Below are 19,936 nucleotides of genomic sequence, written 5' to 3'. Positions count from 1 at the left end.
GGTGAGAGAGAGAGAGAGAGAGAGAGAGAGAGATCATGGACAGACGGTGAGCGAGAGACAGATTTTTAAAATTGAAGACAGTAAGTTTGTTGGTCATATACCTGTCTGTAGTCCTGCTGCTGCTGTGAAGGAGAGAGGGAGGTGCTGTTCTGGGTCTGGGTCACCAGGAGGCGCTGCACCGAACTGGCAGACACTTGGCCCTGCACCCCCGCCCCGGCTGTCCCAACCAGAGTCAGTCGCCCTTGAGACGACGCCTGGACAGGGGCGGGGCTAGTACCAGGAAACCCTGACCATGTTTGGGACATGGCTCCTCCCACCTGGCCACCACCCACCACACCCTGGTTCATAATCAGCTGACCGCCTGCCGTCGCCGTAAAGTTCTGCCCGGTAACAAGCTGCATGGAACTCTGATTGGTGAGGAGGGTGTTAGAGCCGGGGTCAGAGGGGCCGTTGTGGACGGTGGTAGCAGAGGTAAGCAAGTACTGCCCTTGAGGCAGATTGCCCTGCCCCTGCTGCTGCCCCAGGGGCGAGTGCACCAAGATGGAGCCGTTGGCCGTGTAATGTCCCCCAGCTGGGCTAGCTGTGTTAACCACATTAGCAATGGTGGTGTAGACTGTCTGAGCCCCAGCTTGGAGGGGTTTGGGCTGGATGGGTCTGACCAGAGTCTGGGTCCCTCCCGGGCCTCTCTGGATGATGATGTTCTGGAGGGGGATGTTCTTAAATGGCATGCCCATCTGGCCCATCTGGCCAGCTGGGGACGGCGCAAACACCTGCCCCCCTTGCGCTCCTCCAGTCCCCCCAACACCCCCTCCCTGCCTAAGCAGGATCTGGGGGGATCTTTCCAGGCTGCTGAATGTCATCACCCCTCCGCCACCCCCAAATGAGCCCAGCACCTGTATATGCCCCGCTGAGCCGTTGGGCAGCTGGGATACCCCCTGGAGGAACTGGCCCCCTGGGAACGTTGCTGTCGCAGTGGTAGCCGCCCCTGCACCCCCTCCATACCCCCCCGAGACCAGCTGGGGAGGGAAGGGAGATTGGGCCGCGACAGGGGCGGGAGGGGGCTGGGAGTCGAGCATAGCCTCCTGGGCCAGAGTCTGTTCAGTAATGTCCGCTTCCATAAGGGATTTCTGTAGGATGTCAAAGGGTTGGTCCTCTCCACCAAGGTCCACCCCTCCTGGGGAAGCCGCCCCACCCAGCTCATCCTCGATGAACGAAAGGCTGCTTGAGAGCTGAAGACCCGCCCCTGCTGAGTCCTCGCCAAACTCACCCAGGGAGGAGGAACCATCTTTGAGAAGGGAGTTGGAGCCAGCCTGATAGAAGCGAGAGAGAGAGAGAGAAAGAAAGATCACAAACTGGAATGAAGAGGATCATAATAATTTTCCCCTTTTTTTCCCTCATGAACACTCCATTGAGAGCTAACAGAAATCAAATTCAATGAGAGAGTTTCTGTTCAAGAGTAATACTGAATGTAAATGTAGAAATGTAGACATGGAAGACAATCAATGTAAAAGACTCAATAGATATAACAAATGCCTACATATAGTATGTCAGTATAGAAAGAGACCCATATAGAAACACATTGATATTAGATAATTACAGGTGCACTCACAGTGTTACCAGTGAAGAAGGTTCCAGCTGACCCATAAGCAGCATTTGTTACGTCATCCTCCTCGATCTGCAGAGACAACAGACCATCTCGCATCAAACACAACCCATCTACTGTAGCTATCCAGACTCACACCCTATACCCATCAAAGCCAACACCTGGGTGTATATCACAAACTAGGATCAATGCTTTCCCAGTTGACTTTCAGACAATACTTTTAAATAGGTTTTGGTGTGTGCAACCACTGACATAGGCTTAAGGGTGCAATTAATTCTCAGTAACCAATATTAATAGTTCAAGCTCTATCCGAGTGTGCATCACAAAAAATGGATACACTGTTCAATCTTGGGGTGTTTATCACATAGAAATAGAATTCATTCATCAAACAAGTTGACCCTGCTTTGTGAAATGATTACCCAAAGGGCCCCAAAACTGGCTGCACAATAAGAGGAAAGTCACAGAGTAAAGTTGTACAGACAGCTAGAGCTACAGAGTTGGGGTCCATTAAGTGTGTCACTCACAGACTTGCTGTTGGAACCGTGGAGGTAATCATTCAGCGCCTGCACATCTCTGTTGGGGAGAGACAAAGGGGGGACAGAGAAAGTGGGAAAGAGAGCGAGAGAGGAGACAGACAGATAGTCAGACATTGTAGGGCAACACTCTGACCAGGATGAGCAATATACCAACATACCAGTAAGCTTATGAATGGTGAAATGTTTGCACTTGACTTTGTCTTTATCCTATGATGTCCAAGTTATTTTGAGTTGTTTACCCTATAATATCCAGAAGACGGCGATCGTCCTCATCATCCATGACACCTGATACAGGGAGGGGGATCAAGGAAGGGAAAAAAGGAGAATGGATGAGGGGAAAAAGGAGAGGACATTGGGAAGTGGAGGGAAAGGAGGCACCGGGAAGGTAGTTGAAGAAGAGGTGAGATGAAGGATATTCTTTAAAAGGTTCACTATTCAAGATTAGGGTACATGATATTACTTGACTATGCTCAAACATAATACAAATGCAAAGTAGATACAAATGTATAAGAAATTCAAGATTCCACTTATCATTTGATACTGAAACATGGGCTTATGAGAAATTGAGGGTTAAAGGGCTAATGTGATGTTACAAAAGACATCAACAGTGGAAAAATACAACAGCTGTCAGGGTGTCATACTGTATCTGCATGCCAATCTGTGGTGTGGTGAGTTTCTGACGCATGAACACTCACAGCTTTCTGGCAGCGAGCATGGAATCAGTCATTTAACACCCTTTATTTCCTGTGGTGGGTTGAGGACCAGGGTGAGAGAGAGAGAGAGAGAGAGACAGAGAAGTAGTGAAGGAAAGAGAGAAGGGGGGGAGAGGAAGAGAGAGATTTTAAAACAATGATGTTCAGTATTCAAGAGCAGTCTGGCCACTATCCCCTCCTACTGTCACTGTTCCCTGAAAGTGAAGTTCCCGCCCCCTACCCTCCCCCTCCTCTCCTCTACATTGGTCACCACTCCTGTCAATTCACCTCCCATAGATTGAAGATGGGCAGTTGAGAGTAAAAAAAAATACCCACCCTATTCCCATAAAAGGTTGTTTATTTGATGCTTCAACATTGACTTTCTTTCATTCGCCACTAAAAACTGTAATGATGTCAACCTTACAGCGGACAATAATGAATATCAATATTTATGCAACATTTGAAATACTGATCTGGGTTGGTGTGTTGGAATATTGTCAAGGCAAGGCTGTAGTTTTGACTCACTGTGCTGTATTGCAGATTTTTACATGGTGAGGTTTTGAGAAATGCCATGACATGTTTTGAGTACTGAAAATGTAGCTACATTTTAATGATTCACTTTTGTGAAACAATATTCTGTTCAATAATATATTGAAACAAAATATGATGTTGTCAATCATTGTCAAATCAGTGGAATCATTTCCCAATGGGGCCTCGTGTTCTTGTATCTTTCTGCGCAACAATGTAGCTGTCCTTGTAACAAAATGGCTGAAAGTCAGACTCAGCCAGCCACCATCTTTGAAGAGAACAAAGCACGATAGGGCTGGGCAGGCTGGGCTAACCAACTGAACTACATTTTAGGAACTGTCAGTTGTATTCATCTAAATGCCTAGAGAAAAGTACAACAATGTCAATGACTATTATGAAACCTTGATTTGTTAAAAACTAGATGGCATTTTGAGAATGTGGGACTGGGTGGGTAGCTACTGGTTAGCTAACCAGTGTTTGTCCTTCAACAGGACACCATGTCAGACTAGCAGTACAATCAGCTTTTCTCTAACAAAAAAAAGGAAACCAAACATTCAACATATTAGTTTTATTCCACAAATTCAGCCCATACAACTGATCGTAGATATAGGCCTTTTGATGCAATTCTGTCAGCAGACAGCCTATTTTTTTAGAAAACAACTTGCAATATGCGTCGTGGTAAACGATCAGCAGTTAGCAATTCTCAATATGACTCCTGACTATATAGACATTAGTTATAGCTTAATATTGAGACGGTTTTATTGTGTTAGCGATACCCACAATAGGAACATTGAATGTAAAAAGGTACAAGCACAATAAATACTGGATTTTGGGCTAGGCTAGCTCGGAGATTTAAATGGCACTGTTAGTGTGAGAACATATTTTTTTAGAATAGGGAAAACAAGCCAGGGCTAAATGCCGTGTTAGCTAGCTGGCTAACAAAATACAGAGAATGGAAACAAATTGTTCATGTCCTCTCCACCTCGTCTAGTGGTCGGAGTAGGCGTAAAATCAGCTAGTCAGGGTTGGAGTAATTTATAAACCAGCTCATCCGAAGAATAGTCGAAACATTTTGCTCCAATGAATTTCGACATCGTGATAACTCCCTCCCAAATCTTAGCATAGCTACAACCATGCAAACAGCTAGCTAGCATTGACAGTCGTGCCACGGCAAGGGTCCAAACTATGGAAACGTCGGTTAAAGACAGCTAATGTACAGCTTGCGATTTTTAAGTCCAAAAATAGACTGAATCGACAGACAATGATAATCGCATTCGAGCACTAAAAGCCTGTGCTCTCCAGCCTCTGGCTGGTCGTCGTCGCTGACGTGCTCTCTTTCTCTGCTGGGGTTAGACGAGGGAGGCTTCAGAAGCTACCATTTGTCTTCTATTTAGCTCTTCTGCCAGCATACTAAACGTCACATTTCTCTCGGTTTGCTGAACAGACGTTTTTCAATCGTGGAATTTACGAGAACGCCAAGTCTTCAGCAGCAGCTCTTCTAGTAATTGTCCGCGGCATTTTTACTGGTAAACAACGGCCTGTCGAGGTTAGCTAGCTAGCTACGTTGTCGCCTATTTTAGAAACGTCGGGTAGAATTCGTCGACACGGCTTACGGACTAAACCGTGTCTGTCCATAAATATTTATTTCGATTAGCATAACATAAAGACGACTGAAAAGAGGCAAACCCTTACTCCTGTCTCACTCCTCTTGAAACCCAATATCTCCATTTGGCAACTTTTAATTTGCTCCCCCCTCCTTCTCCTCCTCCTCCTTCTTCTCCCTCTCCCACTCATATATTTTTCTCACTGTCCCTGTTCTGTCTCAGATAGATTTTTCTCTCCACTCTCACTCTCTTCCCTCCCCGAAGGAAGGGAGGAAGGAGGTTGTGTGTGTTTTTTCCTTGAAATTTTTATCACAAAATTATAATACACTCAAAGGGAAACTCACCGTCATGAAAAAGCAGTGCCTTGTCAACGGGGTTTCCTCGCCATCACAGCACGGGTAGTTGGGGTAGTGCCGCTCCGGCAGAAGGCAGTATCAGAGTACCTTACGGTTATTTCACAGTATTCACATAGGACGACATGCGAGAGACATAATTCTAAATATTAAAACACTGTGTGTTGGCATCAATGCTGGCCGTTTTTTTCTACTTTAAAAACAAACATTTTATATTTTTTTTACCCTCAAGAATAAGAAATGATTTTACTACAGACCATTTCAAACGGTAGGGGGCGGGCCACTAATCGACGCCACACCTTGATGTAGCAGCTGATAAATACATTATTATACAGTGCTGCTGTAGCAATGTGAGAATAATGGATGAATGTCCATGTACATTCCCACACAGTTGATCAGGCATGTAGTGAGGAGTCGGACGGGGATTTCAGCAAAAAAATGTCTGGCCCTGAAAGCTCTACTCTCTCTCTCTCACACGTGTGGGCCTAGGGGTGAAGGTACATGAAATGACATGTACCTTTTCTGCCCTTCTGATTGCAATTATTAGTATGACTCACATGCATATATGTGATTATATATATATATATAGATATGCATCATATGACTCACATGCATTGCTATTCCTATTTCCTTTGCTTTTAATAAAATGTGAGGATGCATTGTCACCTTTAGGTTTTGTCAGTGTACATATTTCAGATTTGTATGGAATTTTCTATTATTTTGTTGTGATTTTGTTATCGTGGCGTTGATTAGCCTACTGACAACCTATTGCACTACTGATGTGTCACTGTTTACTGTAGCTGTATATTGACCTCAAGAGGACCGCAATGGAAATGTAATTTCTGTCATTTCTGTGTCATCGTCTATGATATGTGTGTTTTTGAGATTGTCAAATAAATCAAATGGAGGAAACAATGATTTAGGCACCCTATATTGAAAATTGTATTAACCACCACCTTTATAACACCATATGGTCAGCTCTTTTTTACTTCTTCTCAAGTAGATCAGCCCTCAAAGGATTTTCAGAATTTGAATGAAACAATTTATAACAGCCAGGAACATAAAAAAAGAATACTACTTTATTGTTAACGATTCACATTTACAAATGAGAAACTAAAAAAAATGAATTAGGGTTGCGTTCGGTTTCTACAGAAAATGCTAACCCTTTTCCTTTCCTTGACCTCCCTCGTGGACTTTTGCTAGCGAGGTCAAGGAAAAGTTACAAGGAAAGGAATGATTGTAGACAATCTGAACGCAGCCTCGGATTGAAATGGAACCTCCTAGACACTAGAGTAGCGTTGAGGAGAGAGAAAAAATCATACTGTCCCACAACCAATGATATGAGAGTACAGACATTACGGTGGCACTATTTATCCAATGATCATTGAGTTTGTTACGAAGTCACTTCCGCCTTCTTCAAAACAAACTGACAGTAAAAACATGGACGTGGAGGCCGGTGCTTGTCATGGAAACGGAGATCTGGGGCCTAGCAATTCCGTAAAAATTCCTGAGAGACTGCTGAAAAGGGACCAAGCGAGGTTAGAGGATGCGGAACGACGGAAAGAGACTAAAGAGAGCCAGTCTGTCGCCGAGGAGAAGAGTGTGTTTTTCTCCAGCACATTCAACAGCGAGCGGACGGTTATTGAGGAGCTACTGTCTGGCTGCTCCGAGGCCGACCGCGCCTTAGCTACCCAAACGCTGGAGGAGGTGACAAAGAAAACGCAACAGCTTCAAAAGTTTCTAAACGACAGCATGGTGTTTCTTACGCAGTACGAGCTAAGACAAGCTCAAGCGTCGCTTCAGAAATTGCAGACCACTCTGGCCGAGAAGAGAGAGACTGTGCTTCCCAAAAAGAAATTCGCCTTTCGGTCGCGCAATGCCGGACCAAGTCAACCCAAAGTAACCGCTCCTGTCGCTGACACGCCTTCACTTGCTACCCCTGCGGAGTCTGTTGGTACTAAAGTAGAGGAAACGATCGGACCGGATCAGTGTGGCTTCTCCCATGCCGATTCCCAGGTGCTGACCAAGCATGCGGAAGAGATCCAGCAACGAGACGTGCTGCTGACCCACCTAACCAATTGCAAAGTTCGGCTCTTTGGTTCCCCCAGCACCCTGCACATCAAACACGTCCGTGACTGTGAGATTCTGTGTGGGCCGGTATCTAGCTCGGTTTTTGTGGACTACTGCACTGACTGCACTCTGGCCGTCCCCTGCCAGCAGTTGCGGACTCACCACACCACCGATACGCAGGTGTATCTGCACGTCACCAGCCGCGCTATCATAGAGGACTGTCATGGGGTCCACTTCGCCCCCTTCTCCTGGTCATACCCGGGCCTTGACGAGGACTTTCGGGTGTCCGGGCTGGACCGCAACCGGAACAACTGGTCCCAGGTGGATGATTTCAACTGGCTCGCCCTGGGCACACCGTCCCCAAATTGGACTGTCACCCCAGAACATGAGAGAAGAACAAGCTGGGACTCCTAGACCCATCCTGCATCCCAATGCTCCATTCTTTCCTCATGTACACTGGACTGTCCACTCACCTACATAGATTTTGTTGATTGAACTTGAGATTTAAAATCTCATGAAATCAGGTTGGTGTAACTCGGGAGACGGCTAGAGACTGAGGTCACCAATGTAACTTATCTTTCAATGAATATAATGAATCTGCCACTGTTGACTTAGCAACAGTGTAGCCTTACATCAGTCATTCATGATATGATTGCCACAATTCTACTGTAAAACACCAGATTGTGTTGCCCCTTTTGTTATGCTTACAGTATATATGAATGCCACTAGTGAGGCCTTGGCATAAGATTTCACACTAATGATGTCAACAACAGCATTAGTGCTTGTATCACATGCTAGTCTGGGTGAAGGTCTGATGAGAGTTCATGCAGGCTTTTCGACTACTTTGTCATCTCCACTCATGCTGTGAGAACATTGTACTATGCTAGAAATCTGTTTTCATCCCCATCAGCCATTTAGTGTGAATGTAGATAGATATATACAGACAATCATCAACGGAAACATAACACTGGAACATCACAACCAAGTAACATCACAACATTATTGCACTATTCCTGCATATTAAGGTTTGTGTCACTGGCTGTTTCACATTAACTTATCTAGGTAATGATGATAAAAATAGTTTGGCTGATGCTCATACAGTACTATAAATTTGTGTTTTTGTGTGGTGTGTATTAAACTAATGTCTCTATTTACGGTGTTGGGTTATTTTACTGAAGTAGCCGAAGTAAAGTGCTGAGAGCAGCTCTGAACCAGTAACTCCCCAGTCCCCACCTTCACCCCTCTCTCCTTTTTCCTCCTGAGAAACCGAATACCGCCGAGGACATCTTACAGTCATTAAACATCTGTAGTAGTGACCTTTCCCCTCAGGTTAACTTGTAAGCTCCATCTGAAAATGTCACATCAGTGCACCTGTTAGTGTTCTTCGTTGTAGCCTTGTTGATCTGCTTAACTGCTCAATGAATCCACATTATCCGTGACACACACCACTGCTCAATTCCCAAAGGCCCAGCCCCTAACCGAAGGCACACACTGTAGATCTAAAAGGAACAGAGAGGTTTAAGCAATATGCTTCACCTGTCCTAATAGGCTCAGTGGAAATGTTACAATATTGCTTCTATGTATCCCTTATCCAAACCTTTCAGAGGTGCATTAGTGCATAAAAGTAGGAGCTAAGGTCAATTTGGAATTCAGCCACCTCAACCCCACCTTTACTTTACATTTAAGAGGCTGCTATAAAGAAAAAATCATTTGGGTCTACAATCAGAACCCATTACATAGGTAAGATTGAGGGCCTCAAACAGGTGTTTACATTGATTGTTGAGTGCTAACTGGGTCATTGGGAAATAATGGTGTGTGCGTGTGTGTCGGTCTTTGCCCTTACGTAGGTGTGTGTCGGTCTTTACAAGCATGTCTTTGTGCATGTATGTGTGTGTGCATGTGTGTGAGTGTACATCTGAGGTTCAGTCCAGTCTTCTAACATCTCTTTCTGTGATGGGTTTACAGGGGCTTTGGTGAAACAATGCATTTTCCTGACAGTGTTTCTTGTCCGTGCTGAACCCAGTAACCAATATGAACGGAAGCATCACATTCTTAGCTCCACTTGTAGCTCCCTGGTCTTTGTTAACTGTTAACTGTCCCCGCTAATGGCCCCCAACCACGTGAACATTCAAGCCAATTATGGTCCTGGGCAGCAGCTTAAGAGTAGGCTCATCTTCTGGAGAGGGATTTCTGCAAATGGGATCAGGCTGCTTACTGGGGCTTAGCATGACGTACTGCAACTTGGAGTTTAATCATGAAGTCTGCAATCCTCCTCCGCTCGCAGGGAAAGGAACATCACGATTAGCTACACCTGTGTGATCTGCCAGTTTAGGAGGGAAAGTTTTGGACAGTGACAGGGGAAAAAAGAGGGAAACTGCTACCGTGCATTCTGTTAGCTGCCCGGTGAGTTGTGGAGATTCTGCCGCAATGGGAGAGAAGAGGGCCTAACTGCATTCTTCCTCTTGCTCCCTCTGTTCTCTTCACCTTCTGTCTTTTCCTCTGTGATGGATTACAAATCCTTAGCTGAGCTGACATTCTTGCCCTGCTGGACCAGCTGGAGGAGACTCTGATCACAGAGCTACAAGTCAAGTGGAGCTAAAGCTGCTGGCTGGGCTGTACAGGAACAAACACCCTCACCCTCAGGGCTAAACCAAAGAGAAATACCTTGGATCTATCTCTATAATATAGTGTGTTTTTTTTTTCATATATATTGGCAAGGACACACCCAAGGTTGAACCATGGCGCTGATGTTGGTCAAGTTTGATCTGAAGAAGCGGGTGAAACTAGCCCAGTTTCTATGGCTCATGTACTGGTTCTCAGTGATGGCCGGGGTGCTGGTCTTCAGCATGGGCCTGTTCTTTAAGATTGAGCTGCGTAAACGCTCAGAGCTCATGGACAACAACGAGAGCCACTTTGTCCCCAACCTACTGATAGGCGTGGGGCTTATCGCCTGTGGCATCAACGCCTTTGGAGGCAAGATCTGCTACGACTCCCTGGACCCATCCAAGTACGCCAAGTGGAAACCCATGCTGAAGTCCTTCCTGATGTGTTGTGTGGTTTTTAACTGTATCTTGGTTCTGACGGCAATGATGTGTTTCATGATGAGGATCCCACTGCAGTTTACCCTGGCAGAGGGGCTGAAGAACAGTATGAAGTTCTACAAGGACACAGACACACCCGGACGGTGCTACATGAAGAGAACCCTCGACCTGATGCAGATGGAGTTCCGTTGCTGTGGCAACAGAAACTACAAGGACTGGTTTGAGATCCAGTGGGTCAGCAACCGCTACCTGGACTTCAGCGCTAAAGAAGTCAAAGAGTGAGTGACAGATCGTGGATCAGCTAAACCTTCCCAAATGCTAACCATTACCATTAGGCGGTAGAATGCAGTACTGAACTTGAGTCAGAGTCAAAGGCCCAAAGGGGCTAATTAAACCTACTTCTTGATTGACCATTACTCCTACTTTTCACTATGCCTCTGGTTGGTAAATCTGTGGTTATTAGTGGGGACAACCTTGGTTTTATTGAGGCCTTTTTTGATGCAGCGATAATCATCAAAGTGCTGGGTTACATAATGGGGGCTGGTGGTCTTAATACTTCAAGAGTTCACTATAAGTGGATTTGAGGTGAAGGAGGGAGGGTGAAAGTCAGCAATATGAAGGGTTACCATAAGGTAAAGAGGGGATTATGGGGTCAATTATGGATCAATTAGGTGTGTGTGTGTGTGTGTGTGTGTGTGTGTGTGTGTGTGTGTGTGTGTGTGTGTGTGTGTCTGTGTGTGTGTGTGTGTGTGTGTGTGTGTGCATGTGCATGTGCATGTGTGGTTGTAAAGAGGGACTGTTTTCAGTGTAAGTGATATTAGGTGTTTGAGCAATTGCTTTTTGTTCTTAGTGGTTAATCTTCTTGGATCACATTTCCTCTTCCTATAGGGCTTACTGTCCTGTCCAATCAGCACAAGGTCTGGGGACATGCTGGGAATAGAGCTGCCTCTTGAGAGACACCGATAGGCCAATAGGCCCTCTTAGAGACATTGTTGGCCAGTTCACTGTCATATAGAATCCCTAATTCACTCCTATAGAGATTTAGATTGGTCAATTGGGCCTAAAGGTGCAAACAGTGTAACAACATCCTGCTCCAGTGATACTTTTCATGTTCTGATGCTGTCATCTTTTCATGTTTAATAAGCTATCTGTACACGAACTCCAGAAAGACTTGACAACTGCTTTTATGCTTTGCTTTCATCCGTGTCTTGTCTTATTTCCTCTGCAGAAAGTGGGATCTGTTTATGTGTGCAGAGATGGACACTGTAGGCCTACTGTCAGTATGTTCCTTCCCAGTCAAATTTCCTTACAATATCAGTATTCTCAGGAATGTGTAATTCCCTATCTGTGTTGTTGGGAATAATCCGTATCATTGTGTCACTCTCGCTCATCTCTGATTGCATCACTCTTCCCTTAATTCCGCTCTCACGCTGCCCACTACCGTCAATCCCACTGGGGACCCCACAGACCAGACACACACACACACACACACACACACACACACACACACACACACACACACACACACACACATCCTGCTCAGGACCCAGATAACTATTACTATTTTATTCTCAGTATAGAGGAACCTGAGTGAATCAATCAGTCTCACTTCAATAGGATGGTCACTATCCTATTAGGAGGCTTAGACCATCATTTAACCATCATCATTTAACCATCAACCACAACTCTGTTGACATGCCATAGCTAGGTTTACTATCCTCAGCCACTCAAACTGTACACCAAACTGCTCTTTAGCAGAGTGGTTTCACCCAGTCTTCTGCAATGGTGTCGGAGTGTGGACGTCTGTGAACTAAATTCAGCTCTCTGTCAGAAATAGCCAGTATGTAGATAAGAATGTCATAAAGCTTACAGCAGCGTTAAGCAGTTTCAGAGTGTGAATACCAGTGCTCTCATCTGATGTGTTTGTGCAGTAGAGCCTTCAGAAGCTTTGTTAATAGCTTTCCAGGACATCCTCACATTTACATTTACATTAGATGTACATTAACCTTATCCACATGTGTTCAGTTTCCTGATGCTGATGTAACAGCACCCTGATCCAGTAGACCCTAACTCTAACACTGTGACCCTGACCTTTGCCCTCTGACCTTGCCCTTGCAGCCGCATCGGCAGCAACGTGGATGGGCAGTACCTGATGGATGGAGTCCCATTCAGCTGCTGCAACCCCACCTCTCCTAGACCCTGCATTCAGTACGGGGTCACTAACAACTCAGCCCACTACAGCTACGACCACTACACCGAGGAGCTCAACATCTGGAAACGAGGCTGCCGCGATGCTCTGATCTCCTACTACGGAGGCATGATGAACATTATCGGGCTCCTGGTGCTGCTAGTCACTATACTGGAGGTAAGAGATTATTACACACTCTCTCTCTCTCTCACACACACACACACACACACACACACACACACACACACACACACACACACACACACACACACACACATACATAGTCAATCATGCACAGTAGATTGCACACATACCCTGAATCAATCACACAAACACAAACTCTCACTCACGCTCACTTAGAATAATAGGAACTAGAATCACACAGGGACAATAGTAGGAACGGCTGACACAGCAAATACCTTGCCTGCTACTTGCCTAGCAGAGTGGACTCTCTCAATAGTTTCCTCTCATGGTTTCTTCCGTTGCCCTCATTGCATAGGATTTTAGGTGACAATGATTAAGTATAAATTATGGAGAATTCAGATTATTTATAAGGTGTGACCTTCTTCTTTTCGGTGTGACTGTGACCTTGTTTGAAAATGTCACCGCGTTTAAAAGGTCAAGGATGGGTCTGGATGCATAGACTCAACCCAGTTTGCACTGCCACCCTCCCCTCCCTCCCTCCCTCCCTCCCTCCCACCATCCACTACCCCCACCCTGTTCCTTCCCCTCCACTACTCCCATCTCACTCTCCTTCCAACCTTTCCACTCTGTCCTCCTCAACCCCATCTCACCTGCCTCAGTGCCACTGCTGGCTGGTTAGGCATGCCAGCGGACCTCACCTGCTGCTGTAGGCCTTAGAAGTCATCCCAAAGGCCCATGTGGCACCTCTCCTCTCCTCAACTCTCCCCTCATCCACCATCAACATCTCCTCAACTCTCCCCTCATCCACCAACAACATCTCCTCAACTCTCCCCTCATCCACCATCAACATCTCCTCAACTCTCCCCTCATCCACCATCAACATCTCCTCAACTCTCCCCTCATCCACCATCAACATCTCCTCAACTCTCCCCTCATCCTCCATCAACATCTCCTCAACTCTCCCCTCATCCACCATCAACATCTCCTCAACTCTCCCCTCATCCACCATCAACATCTCCTCAACTCTCCCCTCATCCACCATCAACATCTCCTCAACTCTCCCCTCATCCTCCATCAATCTGTCTGTCGGCATGAGACAGACAGGAGATATTACATGGAGCACTTGATGTTTTCATTGGAGCACAACACCTGATGTGTTTTTATACCTCTGAGTACGCCAAATGTCTGTCCTCGAAATCACATATGTGAAAGTACTTGGCTTGTCTTGAGAAGATGGACTCAATCCTCTGAGGCTTATCAGAGACGAAAACAATCCTACACCTGGAATAGCCATGGTTACGCAAGTGTCTCCATGGTAACACAGATAGTGCTATCAGAGGTGGAGAGATCCCTGGGAGAGATAGCTTTATCAAGGGGAGGAGCCAAAGACAGGCCCACTTAATGGGAAGCAGAATCCTGAGCTAATGTGACGCAGGAGTGTAATGTAATGCAGTGCAGTCACACTCCTGCCTCAATCAAAATATAATTGATTTCAGTGGAATAATGGATTTTGGTGTTTTTTCTGGGATGGATGCTGATTTGGGGACCTATGTGTACTTTCTAAGTAGGACATGTGGGACAGTGTTATAACGTTGTGTTTGTTCGGTGTGATTCTCTCTGCCTTTAGCTTGCTCTAAGGCTGGGCAAGCTGAGAAGCTCTTAGCTCCGCTCCAGCCTTCAAGGTCAGGCTTAAGGTATGGTTCAGCTTTAGCTGTCAGCCCAGGCTGATGTTGTGTGTGTTTCAACCCATTGTAGGTTGCTGTGACGGTGGGACTAAAGTATGTGCACACCTCCCTGTCCACCATGACTAACCCAGAGGACCCAGAGAGCGAGAGTGAGGGCTGGCTCCTGGAGAAGACTGTGAAGGAGACCTTCACTGACGTCATGGCCAGTATGAAGTCCATGGGCAAGGGCAACCAGGTGGAGGGGGCGCAGGAGGGAGGTGTCGCCACGGTGAGCTGAACAAGCTCCTCCCAAACAGACTGAGTGCACTCCCACTGGAGCGGAGACAGCGTGAGATTGTTAACCCTCCTTTGTACCAACACCAAATGCACACATAAAACACATACATGCACATACACACAATTTGGACAATTTATAGGGATACGTAACTGAACCAATGGACTCCTGAGGTATATAGAATTACATATAAGGATACTTTGAATGTATGGAAGTGTGTAGAGAGAGATAACATGATAGGAAAAATAATGTCTTATTCCCATATGCCCTGCCCTCTCCAGCCCAATACAAACACACACATTTCTAAAACTCACACTCACACATTGTTTCACTTATACCAACTCTACTGCTTTGCTTTGGAGAAGATGAGTGGGACTCTCTCTCTTTATTTTCGTACACTCTGTATGTTTTTGCAAATTTAATGTTTTCATGTCATGTTTTATTTTTGGCCCATTTGTAATAAAACCCAACACTACCCAGTTAAATCTGTAATGTACATGCATAATGTCAGATGTTTTGCATGGTATTGAATGATGTTTTTCATATGTAATGTTAACAGGTAAAGAGTGAGGTCAGATGTGCATTGTGCAGGTATTTTGTGTTTTAAGAACGGTGTGGGGATGGTGGTTGCTATGCAACCCCCCCTCCCAGGGAGTTGAAAGGTTAAAGTTGAACGGTATTCATAGCCCAAGGAGCAGAATGTTTTATTTGTTGATCCACCTATAGCGTTTTGGCTTGTAGCGGATTTATAGGGAACATGCAAAGAAAAGGACTCAAATGCCACACACACGACATCCCCCTTTTTACACACATCCACCATCTTTTACCGTAAACCTGAGATGGTGGATGGCTGGAGACTCCTGGGATGGAGCAGGAGAGAGGATGAAAGGGCAAAGGGCACCATTTCAACCCATCCTGTTTGAGGGAATTTTTTGAGGTGCAGGGTTGGAGTGAGAGCCGAGGTACAGGCGCAAGGGGCAGGGCCAGGGGGAGTCAGGGGTTGCCCCAAAAGCTGAGGAGGACATATGAGATTGGCAGCTAAACCCCTCCCACTGACCCCTGAACTCTGACCCCTTACATTCATACCCTTTGGGGGTCACCAGATCCAATCAGCAGTGTCTGTTTCAGGTCTGGACCTGAGCCACTGTATATACCACACTCACACACTCATATAACAACTGGGTTTCTGTCTTTGTAAATAGTTTAGAATTGATACCAAATACTTTTTTAAACAATGTTATTTATTCAATTATTGTATTTACTGTAAAGGCTGTGTATTGCAATACGGAACTGTTTTTTGTCTCTGTGTGTAGAAAGTTGATGAAGATTGTAAACTTGAATAAAGGAGCATAGCTGTGTGTGATAGACCTGTGAATAATGGTGTTTTATTGTTCTGACTTCTTAAGACCACAGAGATCAGAGAGCAGGGCATTCTGGAATCACTGCAGGAGGCACAATTAAGCCAATAGGATCAGGGTAATTAGGTGATTACTGCGTTCACATGGACGCAGGACAACCCTGCACATGTACGGAACATTGAAGGATGTTCTCTATCAATTGATTAGAAGAATTATTTTTAAGTCTTCATTATATTCAATTAAATCAAGCATGATCGAAGAATTACTTTTGAATTGTGAAATCTTTAATCTACTGATTGATGGTGTGGCTGTGACATTATCTAGCACATGGTTCATCTACCAAGGGTAATGTGTGAGTCATTGTTTATTCCCCCACGTCCAGTCCACTTACAGATCAGCAGTGATGACCCACATACTCTGCCTCGCTACAGGGAACCCCACCGCACCTGAGTGATGCTGAGAGGCCAGCCTCTGTGGCTTAGTCAGAGGGGAAGACGTCCCATGGAGAGTTAGCATGGGCCCGTAAGGAGGCTAACCCGGTGTGGTATTTTGGTTGGCCCAAAGCACATAACTAACGCTGAGCAGATAAGAGGCCTAAGAGGCTTTAGGGCTTTGGCATTAACTCTCAGGCAGGTGAACAGGTGATGTCCTAGAACACACGTCAGAGAGAGAGAGAGAGAGAGAGAGAGAGAGAGTGAGAGAGAGAAAAGAGGGATCTAAAGAGTGAGGGAAGAGGAGAAAGAGTGCATCTGATCAGTAAGGTGTGTGTGTGTGTGTGTGTGTGTGTGTGTGTGTGTGTGTGTGTGTGTGTGTGTGAGTGAGAGAGAGAGACAGAATGTGGTTGGTATGGGTTAGTGTTGGGTCAATGATAATGGTTAGGGTGGGTAAATTAGGTAGTTTGGTGGGTTAGGTGGGTTTAGGAGGTTTTAGGTTGAGTGGTACTGTAACTGCACGCAGCTCACAGAACATTAGCAATCGCTCACAGCGCATGAGCAATCTCCTGTTGGAGATTAGTGTTCAATCCCTGCCTTCGCCTTTCCTACTATCTACTATCCCCCCATCTACGTCATGTCTGTCTGAATAAATAAAGAAATCAAAACGAAGGTGAGTCGAATAAAACAGAATTACTGTACAGTTGGCTTACTGTGCTGGGTACGGCTGGTTGGTTAGTTGAAGTGAGCTGGCCTTGGAATGAATGCCTGTCAGTTAAGACTGGAACAGGGAACTACACCAACCATCAGTGTTTGACACCATTCAGAGGGAGTGGACATAATGTTTAATGAGTCCCATATGAAAGAGAAGTGACTTGCGAGTACCTCCACCATGCGCCGTCAATGTCACCCAGAGAAGTTGTACTTTGGTGCTCTCTCCTGGTGATTGCCGGTACTGCTCCTTCTAAAACAAATGTCAAACACTGGCTGAAATCTGACTACAGCTGTGAAGACAGCCACTGTTTATTTGTTTTTACCAATGTGTCTAGCTTCTCATAATAGACAATGTGCTTTTGATCCTACCGTTTCTCGGCACACAATCGACCCACCATGCAGTTCCAAAGCAGTTACACTATAAATCCACTAGATGGGGCCCTCTTTATTCCCGAATGATGCCCTCCCAGTAAGTGACCAAGCACAGTATCTGCTATTTGGTTGATTGAATTCATGTGATAATCAACACACACAGCTATGTCACATGTAGGGAGGTTACTCAGAGTTGATACGGTACCTGTTGCATTTGCAATTTAAAATTTAAAATTCAAAGATTACAATTTGAATTCTAAATCAACGTGCTATTAGATGTAAAATGAACTTGGTTCCTCCAGGCCATGCCCCGCAAATGTTAGAGATGCCAGTCATCCCCCATCTGGATTTCTGCAGCAATGATAACATCATTATGATATAATATAGTCATTAATAGCATTAATACTGATGACATTTTAAGCCATTCATACAGAATGAATCTAATAAATTAGCTTTAATGATTAATAATGCATTAATATAGTTGAATATATGCATACTTAGAAGTGACATTTAAAACCTCTATCAATAATGTACAGTATTTATGAATGTGTAATGGTAAGCAGTCATCAGGCAGAAGGGTGTGTGACTTTTATGCTTTAGAAAAGGAGGTTTAACCTATGAGGTTCACACACAGACGTTACTTTCAGTCCAGACTAGTGCCAGTTATGTGGTCTGACCAGATTCACATACATACTTCCGTACTTTGTGTTATTGTAAATGTCGCACTGAGTTTGCTGAAAAGTTGGTGTGTGTGTGTGTGTGTGTGTGTGTGTCTGTGTGCGTGTGTGTGTGCGTGTGTGTGTGCGTGCGTGTGTGCACGTGCGCGTGTCTGTGTGTAGCTTATGACTGGTAGACTGTCCCCTGCTCTGAAGGGCATTGTTTGGGCAATGAGAGGACAATGCAATACCCCCACTCTGAATGCATGCCGTACCAGCTGGCTATGACCAACACTTCTCTTCTTTACTGCCCTACCACCCCACCCACCTCCACCACACACACACACACACACACACACACACACACACACACACACCCAGGATGAATGTTCCCTTCGTTCCCTGGCTCTTCGTCTATTCGACGAACACACACACACACACACACACCCTGCCTTTTGCCCTACCCCTAATCACACATTGTCTATCAGGCTAAATGCACACATGGTCTGATTGTTTGGGGGAATGCAATGTGGTGCCTGGGTGGGAGAGAAGGGAGACGCGACGGGTAAGTGGGGGTGGGGGAGAGAATATTCCCTTTGCTGTCTTGGAGTGAACAGAGGAACAACAGTGTGAGATAGCTGTGCTGGACAAAAGCAGGAGTCAGGACGCACACCCACCCATAGACATGCCAATGCTAACAGGGTATGAACGTCCAGAGAGAGAATGTCACATAGCATGAATATATTCATTATGGGATCCAAAAGCAACATCACAAAATGTTGACATTAATAGAAACAACACACTAAGGCACATACACCAGACACACACATGCGCATACATACACACGCACACACACGCACACACACACACAGGCACACACACACACACACACACACACACAGGCACACGCAAACACACACACACACACACACACACACACACACACACACACACACACAAATACACAAAACAAACACGCACTGACCATCTGTCTTTCATTTTGGTTAGTGACAAGGACACTGGGACGGTGGGACCATGTAGCACATTTGTGTGTCTGTGTGTGTGTGTGTGTGAAGCTATTTACAACCGGTTAAGTATAAACTTCTCAACCACCCAGCAGGTATCTGCCCCCTCTGTCATTCAGATCCTCTCTCACCCTACGCCCCCCCCCCCCCCCCCCCCGCCCTTGAGAGCGGTGTTGGGGAGTGTTTTGCATTAGCTTGGTGGTATTTAAACTAACTTCAGATTTTAATAGTGTTTTCAGTAGCAGTTTTTTGCCATGTAGCAGTGTAGTGACCTACTGTAAACTATTCACTACATTTTCCCCCCAAAACCAAAAAAGAAATAGGAATTTAACTATTATTCGACCCCTTGGACAAATGTTCCTATTATTTGTTCCCTCACTGCTTCCTCTCCCCACATCGCTCCACCTCACCTGGTTGTATCTTTCTCAGTGATTTTAGAGTATTTCAGTTGTCAGTTTCTGTCACACGGACTTGTCATCTTTCAGTCACTGGCTGTCGTGTGTTGGACAAAGTAGTTTCGATGTAGTGAACTACTTTTTCAAAGTATCTTTAGTTTGACAAACTGTATTTCTCTCAAGGGTACATTTAGTGTAGTACAACTTCTTCCCTTGTAAAATAATTTAGTTAAATCCATTTTCACAACATTAAAGGCCACCAAAAGT

At 45.3% G+C, this 19,936-nt stretch overlaps 3 protein-coding genes across 3 annotated transcripts in view; 2 read left to right on the top strand and 1 right to left on the bottom strand.

The window, feature by feature from the left end:
• bicral (BICRA like chromatin remodeling complex associated protein) overlaps window positions 1-5,571 on the bottom strand; it is a 253,681-nt gene extending 248,110 nt beyond the window's left edge. Inside the window, 5 exon segments of the mRNA XM_083688175.1 lie at window positions 102-1,310; window positions 1,610-1,675; window positions 2,128-2,176; window positions 2,379-2,424; window positions 2,835-5,571. Coding sequence (XP_083544301.1) covers window positions 102-1,310; window positions 1,610-1,675; window positions 2,128-2,176; window positions 2,379-2,419 — 1,365 coding nt within the window. The 5' untranslated portion in view covers window positions 2,420-2,424; window positions 2,835-5,571.
• A 1,183-nt stretch (window positions 5,572-6,754) lies between these two features.
• On the top strand, window positions 6,755-8,536 carry tbcc (tubulin folding cofactor C). The gene has a single exon (XM_083687476.1). The coding sequence runs from the start codon at window positions 6,757-6,759 to the stop codon at window positions 7,798-7,800; it is 1,044 nt and encodes a 347-aa protein (XP_083543602.1). The 5' UTR covers window positions 6,755-6,756; the 3' UTR covers window positions 7,801-8,536.
• A 1,588-nt stretch (window positions 8,537-10,124) lies between these two features.
• prph2a (peripherin 2a (retinal degeneration, slow)) lies at window positions 10,125-14,721 on the top strand (the record flags this gene model as incomplete). Its single annotated transcript, XM_083687479.1, has 3 exons — window positions 10,125-10,705; window positions 12,546-12,792; window positions 14,515-14,721. 3 exons carry the CDS (start codon window positions 10,125-10,127, stop codon window positions 14,719-14,721), a joined length of 1,035 nt encoding a protein of 344 aa, XP_083543605.1.
• Window positions 14,722-19,936: the final 5,215 nt, after the last annotated feature.

The sequence above is a fragment of the Argentina silus genome (assembly GCF_951799395.1).
Source record: "Argentina silus genome assembly, chromosome: 16".
NCBI classification, from domain to species: Eukaryota; Metazoa; Chordata; class Actinopteri; order Argentiniformes; family Argentinidae; genus Argentina; species Argentina silus.
The sequence above is the reverse complement of the archived record's forward strand: the minus strand, read 5'-3'. Positions and strand labels throughout refer to the sequence as shown.